Source organism: Callionymus lyra, chromosome 4 (assembly GCF_982586985.1).
Source record: "Callionymus lyra chromosome 4, fCalLyr1.hap1.1, whole genome shotgun sequence".
Taxonomy (NCBI): Eukaryota; Metazoa; Chordata; class Actinopteri; order Syngnathiformes; family Callionymidae; genus Callionymus; species Callionymus lyra.
This window is the reverse complement of record NC_141821.1, coordinates 7796868-7816451: the sequence shown is the minus strand read 5'-3', so window position 1 is coordinate 7816451 and position 19584 is coordinate 7796868. Positions and strand designations below refer to the sequence as shown.

Here is a 19584-nt window from a genome sequence, read left to right as displayed (position 1 = left end):
AAAGACACACACAATAAAAAAAATTCTGTTTGTTTCCATCGCGGATGATTTTTGTGTTTCACCTCCACAGTCCAACAGACTCTTCTGGAACCACCGAATGCTGAACCTCCTGCCGCTGAAGAGAACACTGTGTAACACACACACACACACACACACGCACGTGCGCACAACACGCAGAGCTGAATGTCAACACAGCGTCTCTGGCTGACTGTGATTCCAGCGTTGCCAAACAGTCCTTGTACATAGTTATTTATTGTCCGCCGGTCGCACCAGTGACACTGTGAAAAGAATGCTTTCTCTCTGTGTGTGTGTGTAGCACCGCCATGTTGTGTCACTCGAGTTGTGTACCGTCCAGATGTGAACTGTGGCGAGGACACAGCTCGGGTGATGAGATTTTTGAAGCGATCGATCAAACGTTCAAGCTCAGATTCTCTTTTATAAAAAGACGATTCAACGTCAAGATGTGATGATTTCGAGTCTCTCGCCCTCTAACTCACTTTAACTCTTTCCTACATTTAAACAATCCTTTCTCAGCTGTTGTGTTCATGTTGTGTGCTTGTTCCTGCAAGATGTGACGTATGTAGCAGAATATTAGCGACTGATATTATTGATATTTACCACTTTCTTTAGGTGACGCCCGGCACTCGTAGAACCAGGGTTACCCTCAGTAACTTTAACAATATTTAGCCTCCACTTCCTCCCGTTTGCTGTCCTCGGAAATATACAAAAAGTTGCCTTATTTATTTCAATCTTTTTGCGGTGAAAACAAATTTTACAATTTTTTTTACGATGTAAATAAATTGTATGGGGTTGTTTTTTTTAAAGAATGAACGGAGCAGCGGGAGTTTGTCGTTTAGTTACTCAAGCCTGACCAGGAAGGTCTGACCAGATTAGCAAAGTTAAAGTTAAACGCCTTTAAAAGTAGCATCGATTCATGAGACGCTACGTCGTGTTAGCATCGTGTTTATTAGCCAACAAGGTTGAAATTATTTCCCTTTAACTTTCAACCATAGTCTTAAAAGAGCATGTTTTCAGTAGCACCGTTAGCGTCGCGTAGCACAAATGTCAAGTAAAAAAGAAATAAATGTTGTACAAATTTGGGATTTAATAGCGACATCTAGGGTAGAGTTGGTTTTGTCGTAGCTTGATTTGAAGGGGAGATGCTAACTTAAACGCCGTGTGCTGTGACGGGTAGTTGATCGTGTCGTGACGAGTGATTTTTAGATTGACTCTGTTTTTACAGCGTGTGACTGTGTGTGTGTGTGTGTGTGTGTTCAATTGTTGTCGATAACAATTTGTACTTTTGCTAACAGCTGCACTTTTTTGTAGAGATGCTGCTTTTTCTTCCCTGATGCTCTGTCGCTACTCTTCGCATTCTTCACTCAACCTTCACCGATGACAATAACTGAAAAAAAAACAAAAACAATAATCACAACGTCTCTGGTTATGAATGTAATAATCCGGATTTATCACTAAGTTTAGTAGCTCGAGAACACACCAAAAAAATCAGTCAGTTGCCTTCCAGGTCACATGGTCAGCCAGCAACATGACCCTGAATGTAACATCCGACTTTTGGGTTTCGAACCCGCCTTAACATGCGACACCAGGCCTCGTGTTGTGTTCGTTTCCTGTCCGGTGGAGACGCTGCGTGATAGGAAAACGAAGTTTAATTTAAAAATTGATAAAGGTTGTTGTTCCGGGAACAGGGGATTGATTTTAAGCCGCGGCACGGCTGGAGCTTCTTCTCAGAACCGTCGCCGAGTTGTTGTCAACGTCCGAGGGAGAACCTCTCGCTGCGAGAGAAGGTTGTGGTTCTCTTGGTGGAGTTCATCATCTTAACGTGTAGACGATGATGGATAACTTCTGCTCTCAGAGGTTTTTTTTTGTGTCGAGGGGTTTTCCCACCTCTGGTGATAAGAGATCTGTGTCTTGATAAGAACTAAAGTAACAAGCGAAACCGAAACTATCTTGTGGTTCGGATCGTTCAAAGGACGCACACACAGACACACACGCACCAGCTGTAACACACATGCATGTTTCTTAACCTCCTGACTGTATCAAACAAATGGTTTTCTTTTTATTCTTCTTCTCAAACTGGATAATCAGTTTAGCTTGATGTGGACTAGTGAACTGTTTCTCTTCTTCTTCTACACTATTATAACTCTTGTTATGATCATGGTTCCAACTATTAACTAATAAAATAATCTTGAACAGAAATGTGCTTTCATCATTTTTTTTTTCCCTTTTATTAAAAGAATGACAAATGCAATAAAAACCAAACATAACAACAAAGATAATAAATTAATAAATTGTTGGTTTTTTTGGGGGTGAGAGGGCGGGGGGGTCACGTCTGACAATTAAACATTAACTTTGAAGTGAGAACTAAATATACGATAAATAAGTAGAAAAGGTTGAACAAGGCGCTGATTTACGAAGGTTTTTATACAATGTTGCACAGAAGGCTGAACCACTTATTGCTGTGATTCACCAAGATTGCTCGTACAACTACTGAGTTTTAATAAAAAATACGACTGCCATATGTGCACAATTACACATAGACACTGCAGTGCAAAAATATGTGTGACTAGAATTTGCCCATTTTTTTCCCAGAGAAAACATCCCATGTTTTATGAACACAAAGAGAAGGAGGCGAACAAAACACTTTTCCATCTCAGCTCCACCAGTTCCTTCAACAACAGCCCGGCACCACATGGATGAGAACAACATAAAGTGAACAAAGATTTTTAAATAAAAAAACAGTAGCCCCCCCAAAAAAACAAATTGACTTTTGGCAACATTGAAAATACACAAATATAGTTTTTTTTGTTCCAGATGCAAATATATTATAAAATACAAGTTGTTATTCATCGCATATACTTAAGAGTGAGAAACACATACGATGTGTCTCATTTGTGTACGTTTGTCAACAACTGACACCATGTAAACAACAGTGATACACACTGAAAGACAACACTTTTCTTGAGCTGAAATGACACATTTGGTTATTTGACGATTCTCTCTCTCGAGCGTCTCCTGTCAGAACGACACAACTTTCTTAAACTGCTCGCCAGGACGGATGGAATTGAACCGACGACCATAACGTGAGGAGGAACACAACGGTAACACGGGTGTGTGCGTCAGACGGTGGTGTGCAGGGAGGCGTGTGTGGGCGAGCGTTCGGGGGAGGAGAGCGAGTGGGAGGAGGCCTCCCTCTGCAGCTCCTCCACCCTCCTCTGCAGCTCGGCTCGCAGGAACAGAAGGTCCTTCAGGGTCTGGTGCACCGGCATCTGCAACGCATAGTTCAGTCGTGTCGTCATGGCAACACATCCGGGTCAAATACAACGCCGCGCCACTGTTGCCGGACGTACCTGCGGCCTCATGCGAGGGTTCCAGCGAGCGTAGTAGCTGCTCCACAGCTCCAGGTGTCGCGAGGACACCAGCGGACACAGGACCTGGTTCTGGTAGTCCACGTAGAAGGGGTTGGTGAACTCTTCGGGTTGACTGCGGGAAGGGAGGGGGGGGCGTCGTCGTCACATGATCAGAGTGACCTTCGGTTGGTTCGGTGAAACATCCGACTTACCTGTTGATGTAGGACCACAGAGACACCGTCTCCGCCTGGACGTCCTGCAGGAGACAAGAGTTGAGATCATGTCGGTGTGAAGTCACATGACCGTCCATGGTACTGATGTGTCGAGTGAAGGTTCATTAAAACGTTGTTTGTGGTGTAGAAAAGTATATTTATATAAATACATGTAAAAATAATTAAAAATATACAACAAATACAATAAACATTAAATACACAAATACAAAATATACATACAAAACATATAAAAAAGACAAATAAATAGTTCAAAAGTTGCCAAAAAGATACACACACATAGAATATGCAGTGTACTATGTAAATGGTAACATATTTTTCCAAATACATTCTTTTCAAATATTCATCTTCCTGTAAGAATAAATATTAAAAAAAACGTATTTGACGAACTACTGTGAAGCAGTGATCAGGTGACTCTCCGTCCAGAAAGAGTTATTTAAAGAACAATATTGTAAAAATAATCATGAGATTTTTACTGCACCGCATTAATTAAGACGCCATTTTCAACTCCTTCGTTTACTTTTTAGTGCCGGGAGTATTTACAAAAATGCTTGTATCTAGTGTTTTAAAAGCTGTACGATGACAGTAAAGACTATTGAATGATTGTTCCAAATACAAGCATTAAATTGTTACACAAAGTATGAAAATAAGGCAAAATGCTACATATTGTTGCTTTTATTAGATAGGTTTATGATTATCAAGAACTTTATTATGACTTAATTATAAAACAAATTCAATTTTATTTAGCATCCACAGCTGATATAATTACACTTTTATTACACACTTTTCAGTTAGAAATAAATGTGTAAATCTGCTAAAAAACATTAATTATTTTGACATAATGTCAAACCAGAATATAATAATAACATAAAAACATCAGTCAGCAGCCATGTCTTGATGTTAAAGAGCCACTAGATGTTAAAAAATGATGGCAGGTTACAGTGAATAAGTCATTCGGAGACCTTCGCCCTTAAAAGACACTGTATCATGATACCTCATCAGCTGTTTCATGAAGCCTCAGGGACACATCACTGTTGTAAATGACACACCATTTACCACATTAAACTACAGGAGATCCATAATACTTGTGAATGGATGATGAAGCTTCATGAAGCCTCGAAATGAAAACACTGTCTCATGATACCTCATCAGCTGTTTCATGAAGCCTCATGGACACATCACTGTTGTAAATGACACACCATTTACCACATTCAACTACAGGAGATCCATAATACTTGTGAATGGATGATGAAGCTTCATGAAGCCTCGAAATGAAAACACTGTCTCATGATACCTCATCAGCTGTTTCATGAAGCCTCATGGACACATCACTGTTGTAAATGACACACCATTTACCACATTAAACTACAGGAGATCCATAATACTTGTGAATGGATGATGAAGCTTCATGAAGCTTCGAAATGAAAACACTGTGTCATGATACCTCAATTAGCGGTTTCACCAAAAATCATTCCAGGTTTCATCAAATAAGTAGATTAAGTCTTAAACACAAAACAAGTTATTAAAAGTGTGCGATTCTTTGACTTTGTTCATTTTTTCAACGACTTGTTCTTCACCCGTGACGCTGAGAGTGTCCTCGTCTCTCCTGATATGCTGCCGGTAAATACAGAAACCTCTTAAGTAGCAGAGCGGTGACCCACCTTAGAGACCCGCTCCTGCTCACTGTTGAACAGGAAGGTTCCGAACAGACAGCTGTGAAGATGGTCCAGAACCGTGATGAGGAACAACTCGTTGAACTCAAAGGCCGATGGGAACTGGAGTTGAAAAAAAGAAAAAGAAATCAGAGATGAGTTACATTTTTTATTTAATAGTTGAAATGTTGCATTTTTATTAAACATTGCATTTTTTCTTCCACCTCCACCACTGCATATGCATTTATGGAAGCCAGGGAGGTCGTTGACCTTGAACCCAGAGACAACCAAAGGGATACCACAAACACATTTGTTCGGGTCACCTTGACCCTGATATACCATAAGGGTTCAAATATTAAATTCAGCTGCTTTCTTGAAAAGTTACATTTGTTTTTATCAAATAATTTAATTCATTCATTTTTATTTAATTAAAAAAATTATTTATTTTTTACACATGAAATACCCATTTCCAGTATTTAATTTTAAATATCAAACTATTTGTAAATTACTGTTCAATTAATCAATTTTAAAAATTATTACGATAACAATTATTTTAATGAAATTAAATTATTGAAGTAAATTCTTCGATTTAAACAATATGAACCTTTAAATATACAAAGTATTGAATTAAGTTATTCATTTAAAAAAAATGTAACCTTTCGATAAAGGAATGATTTAATTCTAAATAATAATTTAATGCTTAAAAAAAGTCAAAGTTTGAACCGTTAACTGTCATTCGAAACGGTTCAATTCAACTGTAAAATATCCCGATGGCGCCGATATACGTCCATGGAGGAGCGACATGGTTCTGAAGGCTCTGACCTGCAGAGTCATCTGCCAAACACAGTCCACGAACTGGACGAAGAGGGGTGAGCGCTCGGAGTTGGCGTGGTTCTCATCGCCGTGTCCGACGCGCTGCCGAGAAACAAGTTGGTCAGAACAGTTTCAAGTGTTGACAGCAAAGAAAAAAGGGGAATTATTTAGTGGTTAAAAATTTGCTGATTAGTACAAACTCGCTTACGGCTGCAAACCGGTGTCCGAAGCTGATCCACTCTTTCTCCACCAGAACCTGTGCAACCACAGATTTAGACGTTACAACGCGCGTGTGCATTGGTGTGTGTGTGTGTGTGTGTGTGTGAGATGGCGTCGCACCTGGAACCCCTGTAGCGTGCGGTAGTAGCTGTCCAGCATTAGCATCGCCAGAGACGTGAGCTGGGAGGTTCTGTCCCAGCCGTCGCTGCAGTGGACCACCACCGACGTTTTCCCGGACTCCAGCTTGTCGACCATCTTCACCGCTCCGGAGAGCAGCAGCTAACACGGCGCGGAGACACAGAGGAACGTTAGCAGATGACACCACACGCTGGAACGTCTGAACCAGGCTTAGTGTTATCTTGACCTTTAAAGTTTATACTTTATTGAATATTATTTTTGATTGTTTAAGCGCTTTGTGACCCTGGTCTGGAAAAGCGCTTTATAAATACAAATTACTAACTAACTTACATTTCAGAAAAATGCTAATTGCTAATTGCTAAGCTAACATGGGGAGGGGGGATCGTTTAATGAAAACAATATTTTAAAGAAATAAAAACAACCTAATACTTGAATGAACGGTTTGGGGTTAATGAAGCTTCATGAAGCAGTGCCATATTCTTCAGGGGTCAGTAGGTGGCGCTCTCAGATCAAAAAGTATGTTTCAATAGCTCAAAGTGATAGACTATAGGGAAGGGAGTGACATCTAGTGGACTCTGAAAATATCACAGTTTCATGAAGCTTCATGAAGCCTTGTTTCCAGATGTCAGCAGGTGGCGCCTTCCGTTTAAAATGAGAGGTTTCAATAGAATAGCTGCTCAAAGTGATAGATTATAGAGAAGAGAGTGACATCTAGTGGACTCTGTAGATAAGGCTTCATGAAGCTTCATCAACACACGATGGGTTCTTACGTACGACACCTTCCAAGTACGCCATAACTCACGCGGATGTACTCCAGCCAGTGCGTCTGGTCGATGTTGGAATGCCAGTGCGCTTCATCTATGGTGGGATAGACCACGTCCTTCATCTTCCTCAGAGACTCCCTCATCACGTGAATGTTGGGGATCTCCAGGAAGTTGAGCTCCACGTTGGGGTAGAAGCTTTCGCTCTCATAACCTCCATCTTTGGTCTGGATCAAAGAACCAAACCCACAGACGTGAAGATAACGAAAAGGACATGCGAGTCTGCGGTACCTTGTTCGTGAGCGCCACGCTGCTCTGCCTGGCGTCGAAGATGGTGAGCTTGTGCGACTGCGCGTTGGCGTCCATGATGATCTGGAGGAGACGCTCGTCGTCTTTGCAGCGGCGGTCCGAGGGTCCGACGAGGGGCTGGCTGCAGCGGATGATGGTGGCCTGGGTCTCCGGGTGGATCCAGGACAGGACCTGCAGGGTGAGGTGCACCGAACAACTTCTATTACCTCATGATATTGAATTTTCTAGACAGTAAAACGCAACGTCTCCTGTATGAACACGGAGCCAAATCATGTCTTGTGTGAACTTCCTGTGTGTGAACGTGTCCAGAAGTCAACAGACGGGTCATGTTGACACAACTGTTAAACTTCCGTTCTTAAACAAACAAGCAGAGAACAAAGAGCGGATGAAGGAACGTGAAAGATATGATATATTTATCCTCATGGCAGCATCAAATTGATCCGTGAAGTCTAGTGTCGTCGCAAATATATATATAACGCACAACGTGATCAGAAAAACTTGTGACCGTAATAAACATGAGGACATGATGAGCAGCTCGAAACATCTGGTTACACATGTGGACATAAGTTTGACCCAAAATTGGTTATTTAATTGTATTTTAATAATACATTTCACGACATAATTGCACTTTTGACCATTTCTTTCCATTTTAAGAGACAAACATAAGAAAGGGTAAAATACAGGAAAAGCTTTGGCAACAGGTCTGATCCAGTTGCTAAACTCTGGATTGAGCTTTAATAATATCCTGCACCGAAAATATGTCGAGTCACCACAAGATTTGACGAGTAATTGAGCTGAAGTGAAGCCTCTATGACTGATGTGTCTGTGACACGTGTCTGTGCGAGTCAGTCGTCTGACCAGTATTCTGTGTTTGGCCCTCAAAAAAATATATACACGTTCCAACGTGAAAGCATCAGATTCATTTTAAGTTCTGCTGCTCATTTGTGTTCTCAGATCTTTGTCCAAAACCAGTGTTGCTGCCAATACTATGAACATCTAATCAGCAAAACTGAGTGACTGTATGAATAAACATGAAGGGAATAAACTTCACATATGAACAGCAGGTAACAAATCTGGCCATTATAAGTATGAAAACTGTAATTTAATTATATAGTTTGTTTTATATACACTTTGTTTAAGGAAGCTTATAGGAATATACAGAATAAAATCTGGCATATTTACATCCTCTCATTGCTGAAAATGTTCAGCTATATGTATTCACCCTTTCAAATAAACAATTAAATAAAAAATAAAACATGTGATTACGAAATTAATTCACTTTGGGTTTTTTTCTCTTCCTTTTGAGAGACAAAAAGGTAAAAAAGAGGCTTCACTCTGCAGGTCTGGACATGATCATGCAAAGCTCTCTAAGGCTACCTGTCATCCAGCACATGTGTGACTTCATTAACTGGGACTCGGTTTGTAAGATAACACGTAAAAACAACAACAAAAATCACGATACTGTATCGATACTCAACAATACTGCATGTTTTTTTTATATAAAATATAAATAAATAAATGAAACACACACAAACACATTAATTAATAAATATATATATATATATAGCAGTTACAACTTCCTCAAGAGTCGTAAATTCTACAACACCAGAGCCAAGTACTCGACAATACTACAAATATATCCTTGCTACTACACTATCACAACACCAGAGTCAAGTACTCGACAATACTACAAATATATCCTTGTTACTACACTATCGCAACACCAGAGTCAAGTACTGGACAATACTACACATATATACTTTTTACTACACTATCACAACACCAGAGTCAAGTACTGGACAATACTACACATATATACTTTTTACTACACTATCACAACACCAGAGTCAAGTACTCGACAATACTACACATATATACTTGTTACTACACTATCACAACACCAGAGTCAAGTACTCGACAATACTACACATATACAGTATACTTGTTACCACACTATCACAACAACAGAGCCAAGTACTCGACAATACTACAAATTTATCCTTGTTACTACCCTATCACAACACCAGAGCCAAGTACTGGACAATACTACACATATATACTTGTTACTACACTATCACAACACCAGAGTCAAGTACTCGACAATACTACACATATACAGTATACTTGTTACCACACTATCACAACAACAGAGCCAAGTACTCGACAATACTACAAATGTATCCTTGTTACTACCCTATCACAACACCAGAGCCAAGTACTGGACAATACTACACATATATACTTGTTACTACACTATCACAACATCAGAGTCAAGTACTGGAAAATACTACATATATATCCTTGTTACTACACTATCACAACAACAGAGCCAAGTACTCGACAATACTACAAATTTATCCTTGTTACTACACTATCACAACACCAGAGTCAAGTACTCGACAATACAACAAATATATCCTTGTTACTACACTATCACAACACCAGAGTCAAGTACTGGACAATACAACAAATACATCCTTGTTACTACACTATCACAACACCAGAGCCAAGTACAGGACAATACAACAAATATATCCTTGTTACTACACTACCACAACACCAGAGTCAAGTACTCAACAATACAACAAATATATCCTTGTTACTACACGATCACAACACCAGAGCCAAGTACTCGACAATACTACACATATATACTTGTTACGACACTATCACAACACCAGAGTCAAGTACTCGACAATACTACAAATATATCCTTGTTACTACACTATCACAACACCAGAGTCAAGTACTCGACAATACAACAAATATATCCTTGTTACTACACTATCACAACACCAGAGTCAAGTACTGGACAATACAACAAATACATCCTTGTTACTACACTATCACAACACCAGAGCCAAGTACAGGACAATACAACAAATATATCCTTGTTACTACACTACCACAACACCAGAGTCAAGTACTCAACAATACAACAAATATATCCTTGTTACTACACGATCACAACACCAGAGCCAAGTACTCGACAATACTACACATATATACTTGTTACGACACTATCACAACACCAGAGTCAAGTACTCGACAATACTACAAATATATCCTTGTTACTACACTATCACAACACCAGAGTCAAGTACTCAACAATACTACAAATATATCCTTGTTACTACACTATCACAACACAAGAGTCAAGTACTCGACAATACTACAAATATATCCTTGTTACTACACTATCACTATATATGGTGATATATTCTGTCATCGTCAGTGTATCGTCAAACTGTCACTGTATCAGTAAACCAATGTCTCTCGCCAGGTTCTTGATACACACCACTCAATGGGTACGATGAAGGTAGGGTCAGAACAAGGCCTCGTTGACTGATGTGTGTGTGACGTGTGTGTGTGTGACGTGTGTGTGTGATGTGTGTGTGACGTGTGTGTGTGTGACGTGTGTGTGACGTGTGTGTGACGTGTGTGTGACGTGTGTGTGTGTGTGTGAGACGTGTGTGTGACGTGTGTGTGACATGTGTGTGACATGTGTGTGTGTGTGACGTGTGTGTGTGACGTGTGTGTGTGACGTGTGTGAGACGTGTGTGTGATGTGCGTGTGTGACGTGTGTGTGATGTGTGTGTGTGACGTGTGTGTGTGACGTGTGTATGTGACGTGTGACGTGTGACGTGTGTGTGACGTGTGTGTGACGTGTGCGTGTGACGTGTGCGTGACGTGTGACGTGTGACGTGTGTGTGTGTGACGTGTGTGTGTGACGTGTGTGTGTGACGTGTGGGTGTGACGTGTGTGTGTGACGTGTGTGTGTGACGTGTGTGTGAGACGTGTGTGTGACGTGTGTGTGACGTGTGTGTGACGTGTGTGTGTGTGACGTGTGTGTGTGACGTGTGTGTGTGTGTGTGTGTGTGTGTGTGACGTGTGTGTGTGACGTGTGTGTGAGACATGTGTGTGACGTGTGTGTGAGACATGTGTGTGACGTGTGTGTGACGTGTGTGACGTGTGTATGACGTGTGTGTGTGACGTGTGTGTGTGACGTGTGTGTGTGTGTGTGTGTGTGTGTGACGTGTGTATGACGTGTGTGTGTGACGTGTGTGTGTGACGTGTGTGTGACGTGTGTGTGTGTGTGTGTGTGTGTGTGTGTGTGTGTGTGTGACGTGTGTGTGTGACGTGTGTGTGTGTGACGTGTGTATTCCAATGCATGTCTACTGACCGGTATTCTGTGTTTGGCCCTGAAAACAGCGACCCGCTTGATCTCCTCGTCCGTGATGTTGGTGGGGATGACCAGGACGGACGGGTACGTGTCACACAGCTCGTAGCCGGCGTTCATTTTGCTGATGGTCCAGCTCTCATTCGGGAGACCCTTGTGAACGAACAAATAAATAAATAAAGATCGTCTTTTTTTTTTCCATGAGCCGAGCTGAGCTCACCTGCCGCTTGTACTCGGCTGTCGAGTCGTAAACCTTCCAGCCGTCCACAGGGAACTGCTCCTTGTACAAGAAGGCAAACAGTGGCTGTGGGGAAGCAATAAAATCTATTATCAAATATTTTCAACCAAACGACGGAAACATTACCCAACAAACTGTCATTAGCCAACACAAGATATGCAATTATTACTATTATTTTAATCTGATGAAAATCCAGCAACATTTTAAGCACTAATAACGGTCGGAAAATATAACCGTTATCCTGCAATTATGTTGACATTTAAACAGATTTCCTGAAGTCTTCGACTGACCAGGCTGTTGGACAGAGGGAAGCTGTACTTGGACAACAACTCCACCACATCTGGACTGATGTTTTCCTTCTTGTAGGCGAAGCGAGGACTCCTCATGTCCTGAAGAGAAGCAGCACGCGGTGAGCACTGTGGCCTCAAAGAATGAGTCGTGAACAGAAGAAAGAAAACTTATATAGTCTATATATTCCTCTAAAGGCAGCATTATATTCACGGACCCACTGAAACAAGCGTCTTGAGTCAAAGGCTAATGTTGCTTCCGAGAAAACACGATATTACTTTCAAAATAAAACACTCTCAGACAGCAATAATCAATAGAACAGAAATAATACTGATTATTTTTTCTTCCTCAGACCGTTAGTGGTCCATGACAGGGGGTTTGGGGACCCCTGCTCTAGAAAACGTGTCAAAAAAGTCAAATAACAGTCGATCATGTTCACGTTGATATGTTACTTATTAAGATGTTGATGAATTGAGCCTCAAATAAGGACAAGATAATATCCAAATCAGCCGACCAAAAGATGTTTCTGTGATTCGACACCCCTGCTCTGGACTGAGCAAGCATTTGCTTTTCATTAGGGCCGTCTGTCAATCAAATGTGTGTGTCAGTCATCGGTTGTGTGTTTTACCTTGCAGACCAACTCCAGTCCCTTCATGTTCTCGCCCTGATTCGGGACACTGATGGTCTCCAGGCGACTGATGACGCCCAGGTTCACGTCGAGGGTGAAGTCCTAGTGATCGTGACATCATTTCAAGATTACAATACCGACAGAGACTCAAACAAACAATCATCAGTGGTGACGATAAAAGGAAGGACGAGATGGGAAAAGGACTTGTGAAGGTTTCCTTCATTAGATAAAGAGGATACAAGTGACTGGTGGAAGCAGAGAGATCATCAGTTACCCGTTCCTCGCTGGAGAAGTAAAGCTTGTAGTCTGTGATGGTCAACTTTCCGTTGACCAGTCCGTTGAACGGACAGATGTACATGACGTCTTTGACTGTGGGGGGGAAAACAAAGGGATGAAGGGAGGCTTTGAAAAGATGTTCAGACTAAACCTTTGATGCAAATCTGACCATTAAAGAGCTACACGTGATCACGCCTGTCAGCCGGTGTGACGGCACATCAGCGGTGAGATAAGGAAATGTCATGAAGGGCGGGGAAGAAATCATTTGGTTTCATGCGAGAGTCACGATAATCATTCCATTACATAAACGCGTCATCGCTTCTAGACAAGCTCACAGAGATTTTCTTTTCCTTAACCGTGCTGACTTCTATGAACTTAAACTAGCATTTCTTTTTAACTCACCTGAAGTCTGGATGTTCTCACCAGGAAGCAGAGGAACCTGATTCTGGGTCATTTTGACCTGAGCTCCGTATCTGAGAGCCGGAAGGTTCTGGAGCACACAAGAGTCATCAGAAGAGATGAGATGTCATTATTTTGTGATGTGGGTGACAGATATGAATCTTTGACGCACACAGAAATCGTGTGGTGGAGAGGCGACAGACAGCAAAAGCAGCGAAGGATTTTATTATGGTTGACAATTCAATGGACTTAAATGGAATTTTTCTTTTAATTGTTAAGGAATTTGAGTTAATTTATGTGACTGAATCCTGCAGCAATAAACGTGTTATATTTGAGAGCCAGATAAATTCTATACTATCTAGAATTAACCCCTAAAACCCATGAACTTCCCCATGACAATCCTGAACAAGCAGTGATGCATTGACGAAGCTGAAGGAAACTAATTATTGAAATAATTTTCCACTACATGTTACTCTCTTCTCTTAAATAAGTTGCATTGAACAGCCATCTATTGGAAGCTCATGTTATTTATTTTTTTTAAACTGAGAGCGCCACCTACTGACCTCTTAAAGAATGACACAGTTTAATGAGACCTCATCAACCCATCACGACGGCACAGGTTGATGTTTTCAATCTCAGGATTTATCTTTTAAATATTTAAAAGTTTTTATAAAATTGTGAAGTAAGAGACGTGAGAGATAATTTAAGGGGTTTCTAACTCCACACAAAAGGCCAAAATATTTTAGCTGTTGAGATGTGGACCAAAAAAAAAGCATATTTACCAAACTTTAATAATAAGTATGTATCCGTTTATAATATTTACTTTTAAACTGGAGGATGAATAACATGACATGTTTGTGCTCAAACACTCATCGAATTACAAGTTTTATTCTTATACAAAATCTCTATGGATTTGTTAACATCCATAATCTGTTACATTTTCCACAAGATAAGAACTAATTCTTAATTGTTCATTTTGTACGTGTTGACAACAGTGGCAACACAGATAAAGAATGAAGGGATGAGGACGTTACTGGCGGGATCATGACTGATGTCTTGTTGAAGAGGAAAACATGTGGAATAAAGAGGAAACGAGGGTTATGGGTGATGGCAGGAAGGAGTAGATGACAGACAAGGAGAGACTTGCCGAAGCATTGGGAAGCTGCTCAGAGTCAGAATCCACCTGGTAGCAAAGCCCCTCATCCAGGCTATCCTGCAGCAGCAGACAGTCGAAGCCAAGAGAAAAGAAAAGAAAATAGAGAAAGTCTTGCTTCAGTGTGAAAGATCTGAGGCGGCACGTCGCTGAACAATTGAATATTCTGTCGCCTGGCCAAAGAAAAATAAACATTTGCAATGTAATACTGCAGTTTTACGAGGCCAATTGAACATTTTGAATTAGATATTATAAGGTGAGATAATATAAGAAATGTATTTATTCTTCCCACAGTCGGGAAACAGTTGCAAGTTGACAGAAGGAAAACATTAAACATTCAGTGCATATTACGGGAGTGAGAAAATATTGATAGATCTTAATATTGTGATATTTTTATTCACGATACTGTACCAATACTCATCATACACTGTTGATCCTTGTCTTCCATGTTGTGTTTTGACTACACTATGACAGTTTTCTTACAATTAAATTATAGAAAAGAAAGCAAATCCTTTTTTCTTTATGTTTGTTATTCGGATTCTTATCGTTTTTTTTAATTACAACAAAAAATAATGAAATGATCAAATAGTAATAGATTAAAGTTAAAGTAGTACGATTCATTTAAAAACAAAAAAACTAATAAAAATTATAATAATAAAATGTTTTGTTTTACATTTACAAAACATAGCAGTAAAATAAACAGTAGTGGTGAAAAGTACATGATTATAAAAGGTTTATATATATTTTTTTATCTAATCAAGATGCAGTTTCATTTTAGTTATACTGACAATACTCACACAATCCGACAAAAACTCGCAGCTGAAACTACTCAAGGAGAAACAGTGAACCGAGATCACCGCAGGCCCACTGTGACAGGAAACTGTGACGTTAGACGGAGCGTAGAAAAGAAAACGCCAGTGAACGAGTCAATATGCTCGGAGAAAGAGGAAGAATCAAAATGTTCAATTCTCATTTTTCTGCCTGCAGTGCTTCCTGTTTGTTTATCCCCAGCAGCTGCTTTACATTCAGGAGCCAAAGCAAGAGCTGCTGTTCCATCTTCAGCGCTACACAAAACAAAACAAACACGCCGCTGCGACTGATGTTACACATAGATGAAGCCTGACACACAACAACCACTCTTTTGTTGTAACTTGTTGTACATTTTCTGCTCTCGTCTAAAAGGCTTCGCCACGAACACACTAAAAAAGAAAGCAAGATAACGTGACACTGAGCGGTAACACACACACTTACCGTGGGTTTTGTCTTCCCGCTCACCTAGAAGTCACATCAAAATCACTGAACCGGATCAAACCATCGGACACAAACATGATGCCTAGTTCTGAGCCGCGCAAAGCGTGTTGCTAACAGCCTACGAAAGAAGGAAAGAAAATAAAAAAAGGAGTTGAATTGTAAGCTTTCGCCAACAAACCGTTCCCTGGACTCGTGATGTCGCCGGCTTTGATTGACAGTATTGTTTGGTGACGGCGAGTGACAGCTCAAGCAGCGAGAAACTATTTGAGTAGAAGCTTCAAGTGAAAGTTCACCCAAAATTCACTCATTTTCTACTCGCCCTCATGTTGACTAAGGGTTGGGATTATTTTCAGACTAATCTGTTTATTTTAGAGTTAAAGACCAACATGTTTGTTTATTTTAATGTAGCAACTGGAGCTCAGTCGTCTTCGTCCAAAACGACACTTAAAAACAGCCAAAAACCTCCGTACTGCTCGTCTGTAACGTCCATCTTGTGTTAAATTGTTCCATAAAAACATACGAGTCTATATTTAAGTTTGTTTTTAGCAAAAATCTCGCGCACTGAAGAACTGAAACTTCGAGCTGCAGCTGAGAGACCTGGAGTTCTACTTCATGAAGCGAGGCCCTCTAGCCACGCTGCCGTAAGCGAGGTCGGCTGGAGGGCCTCACAATTGTAGAACCGTGGTTACATTAGGTAACCCGGGTTTCTACTTCAAGATCCAAATACCTCCATACTGCTCGTCTGTAACGTCCCTCTTGGATTGAAGACAAGAGGGATTGTTATAGGGGAGCGTTATAGAAGGTCCTTCATCCCAACTGGTGTCAGGATATTTAACTCTCTACTTTAAATATCCTGATGCTAATCCGTAGTGTGTTTTTCTTCTCTTGTGTTTTTATTTTTTGTTTTTATCTTATTTTAATTTTAATTTTATTTAATTAAATTTTTTACTTTATTTTATTCTGTTAATAGTGCTAATTTTCTAATACTGTAAATAATTTGTATATTTTTAAGATCATTTTATTTTATTTTATTTTATTTTATTATCTCCTTACTATTTCTTTTTTTCCATGCACTTTATTTTCATTGTCCTGCTGCTGCTGGACAGCGTGTTTCCCCTCTGGGGATGAATAAACGTTTTCTATTCTATTCTATTGTTCAGGAAAAAATTAAACAAGTCTACTGTCTCATAATGTCTACATTGGAACCGCTAGCAAAATGTACCTGGAGAACTTCCTGTTGACATCGCTTGTTATTCGAGGATCAACACAAGATGGAAGTTACAGACGAGCAGTATGGAGGTATTTTGATGTTTTTAAGTGTCATTTTTGTCTATAAGTCTAAAAAGATTACTCTGAAAACAGTCGACGTGAGGGTGAGGAGAAGATGAGTGAAGTTTGGGTGAACCATCACTTCAATAATACAGCACGAATAACTGCGGCTCTTTGATTTAGACACACGGATGATTCTTACCCTCAAGTCTGGTCTTCTCCGAGCCTATCAGTTGCAAAACATACACCGGTAAGACACATTTCCCGATGTATGAGAAGTTTTCGCTCTATATATTGGACGTGCTTCGAGAGGGAATTATTGTGTAAAGCGTCGTGTTGTATAGAGCTGGTGGTCGCACAAACGTACCTTACTGTCCCTGTTCACCATGTCTGGGGGTCCAGAGATCTGACTGGAGATCGTGGCTGCGATCAGTTGCTTACACCACTCCACGTGAGACCCTGAGGGACTGGAGGGAAAAAAAACGTCAACTTCACTCGACACAGAGACTGAAGTATGACTGAAGATAGATGTTAAGAGTGGAATCGTTTAGTGTTTGCCTTATATTCACACACTTTCAGATAAAAAAAACAACATAAATCTGACCACTGATCTGGGTGACAGTTTAGACTCAAACAGGAAAATAAAATAACTATGAATGTAATCTGACTAAATGTTCATTAGCTTTAGTTCCTGACTAAGCTTTATTAAAATGAATTGTAATAACATATACATTGTTTTCAGTCATATCTCAGAGGGGATCAACAGGATTTAATCAAGTATGCCAACATTGGTAAAAAAGTGTTTCTGCTCATTTTTCTACCTCTTAAAAGATTTAAATGATAAAATAAAGATAAAAGTATCAAGAAAACATCTCAGAGGGGATCAACAGGATTCAATCAATTATGCTAACATTGGTAAAACAAAAAAAAAAGTTATTCTGCTCATTTTTCTACCTCTTGAATGATTTAAATGATAATATAAAGATCAAAGTAGGAAGAAAACACTGACATGCTGAACCCCGGACTCTGAATAACTCCAGATGTTGACGCTGGCGTCCAGCATTAACAAATATATGATCTATATTATCAATATATTGTCACACTCTCCGAACACCAGTCTTTTTTTTCAAACCAGTTTTTTTCGGAATTATTTATTTATTTAATTCTGACAGCTTGGCCTCATTTCAATGCTAACAGATGCTAACCGTTAGCCTCATCCTCGTGAATGTATTATAACGTTAATAAACATAACTGGAAACAGCCTCAGTTGTAACCATTTAATGCATTTATATTTAGTTGATATTTACATTGTCTAACGTTTATATTCTGTCAGTTTAAACACCGTTAAGTTCTTCATTCCAGCTCGTTTTTTTTTTAAGTGTTTTCTTTCCGGGAACAGAAGAGATATTATGAATAAAAGCTACACAATAAATTCGAGCACATTTAAACAGATTCAACCACAAATGTGTTTCTCTCACCTCTCCGGAGCTTCACCGGGGGGAGGGCTCGAGGACGCCGGGGTCCAGGGCTTCCTATTCGGCCCTGAACCGTCGGGCGCTCCGGTGGTTCCTGGCTGTTTATCCATCTTTCTTTCTCAGTAGCTTCCAGTCCAGTGACGGGGTTCAGTCCACATTCATTGAGGGCGAGAGGTTTACAAACATGGTGCCTGGAACCTCCTGAACCCACAGCATCCAAAAACCCAGATTTATTGAAACGCTCCCGAACTCGACACTTTACGGTAGACGCCTAACGTGATGTAGAACAACATCCGGTTCACAGTCGTCATGTAAACAGCAAGAAGAAGAAACTTAAAAAAGAAAGAACAAAGGTTATTGTAACTATATTATTGACAGTTTTTATAATTTAAGAAAAACGATTTTTGCAATAATTAAAAAAAAAAAAGTCGTGGTCGAAAGTACCGTAGTATTTACATAAAATGCGCACCAAACAAACCCAGAATGAAAACAAAGTCGCCTCCAAACACAACCTCGCAATATTTAAATTTAAATTAAAAGTTTGGAATCAGATCACAAACCCTTTTTTTTTACTTTAAAACTGACGAAGGTTTCGATGGAATAGCTGTTAGTAAAATATTGTAGAACAAAGAGTGACATCTAGTGGAATATAAAGCTAAATAAAGCTCCATCACCATTAGGGCTTAACCCAGGGGTGAGCAATTAAAACTCTTCAAGGGCCACATTAAATTCTGAGTGTTTTTAGGGGCCGTCAAGCAGAAAGAAAGTCGAAAAAATCCCCCCCCAAAAAGAACATGCGTCATTAGGCCGTGACATTTATTAAACTAAATAAGATACAATTTTATTCTTCTATAGATTCGTTTTTTTCAAAACATTTCTTCAATTACCTTAAAAAAAATGTTTAGAGGGATTAATATATACCCAGAAAATTACACAT

The 19584-nt window shown here is 39.9% G+C and overlaps 2 protein-coding genes across 2 annotated transcripts in view; one reads left to right on the top strand and one right to left on the bottom strand.

The window, feature by feature from the left end:
• The window catches only part of cd99l2 (CD99 molecule-like 2), a 10296-nt gene extending 8079 nt beyond the window's left edge, over window positions 1-2217 (top strand). The window contains exon 10 of the mRNA XM_087788608.1: window positions 71-2217. Within this exon, the coding sequence (XP_087644734.1) occupies window positions 71-135 (65 nt within the window). The 3' untranslated portion in view covers window positions 136-2217. The remainder of the gene's footprint in view (window positions 1-70) is intronic.
• Window positions 2218-2309: 92 nt separating this feature from the next.
• On the bottom strand, window positions 2310-18936 carry mtmr1a (myotubularin related protein 1a). Its single transcript, XM_087788607.1, has 18 exons — window positions 18651-18936; window positions 17540-17639; window positions 14647-14712; window positions 13503-13590; window positions 13099-13193; window positions 12825-12926; window positions 12199-12297; window positions 11891-11974; window positions 11674-11823; window positions 7473-7661; window positions 7223-7408; window positions 6403-6561; window positions 6272-6319; window positions 6073-6165; window positions 5260-5373; window positions 3581-3624; window positions 3369-3501; window positions 2310-3287 (listed from the first exon to the last, which is right to left on the bottom strand). The coding sequence occupies exons 1-18, from the start codon at window positions 18755-18757 to the stop codon at window positions 3138-3140; spliced, it is 2007 nt and encodes a 668-aa protein (XP_087644733.1). The 5' UTR covers window positions 18758-18936; the 3' UTR covers window positions 2310-3137.
• Window positions 18937-19584: the final 648 nt, after the last annotated feature.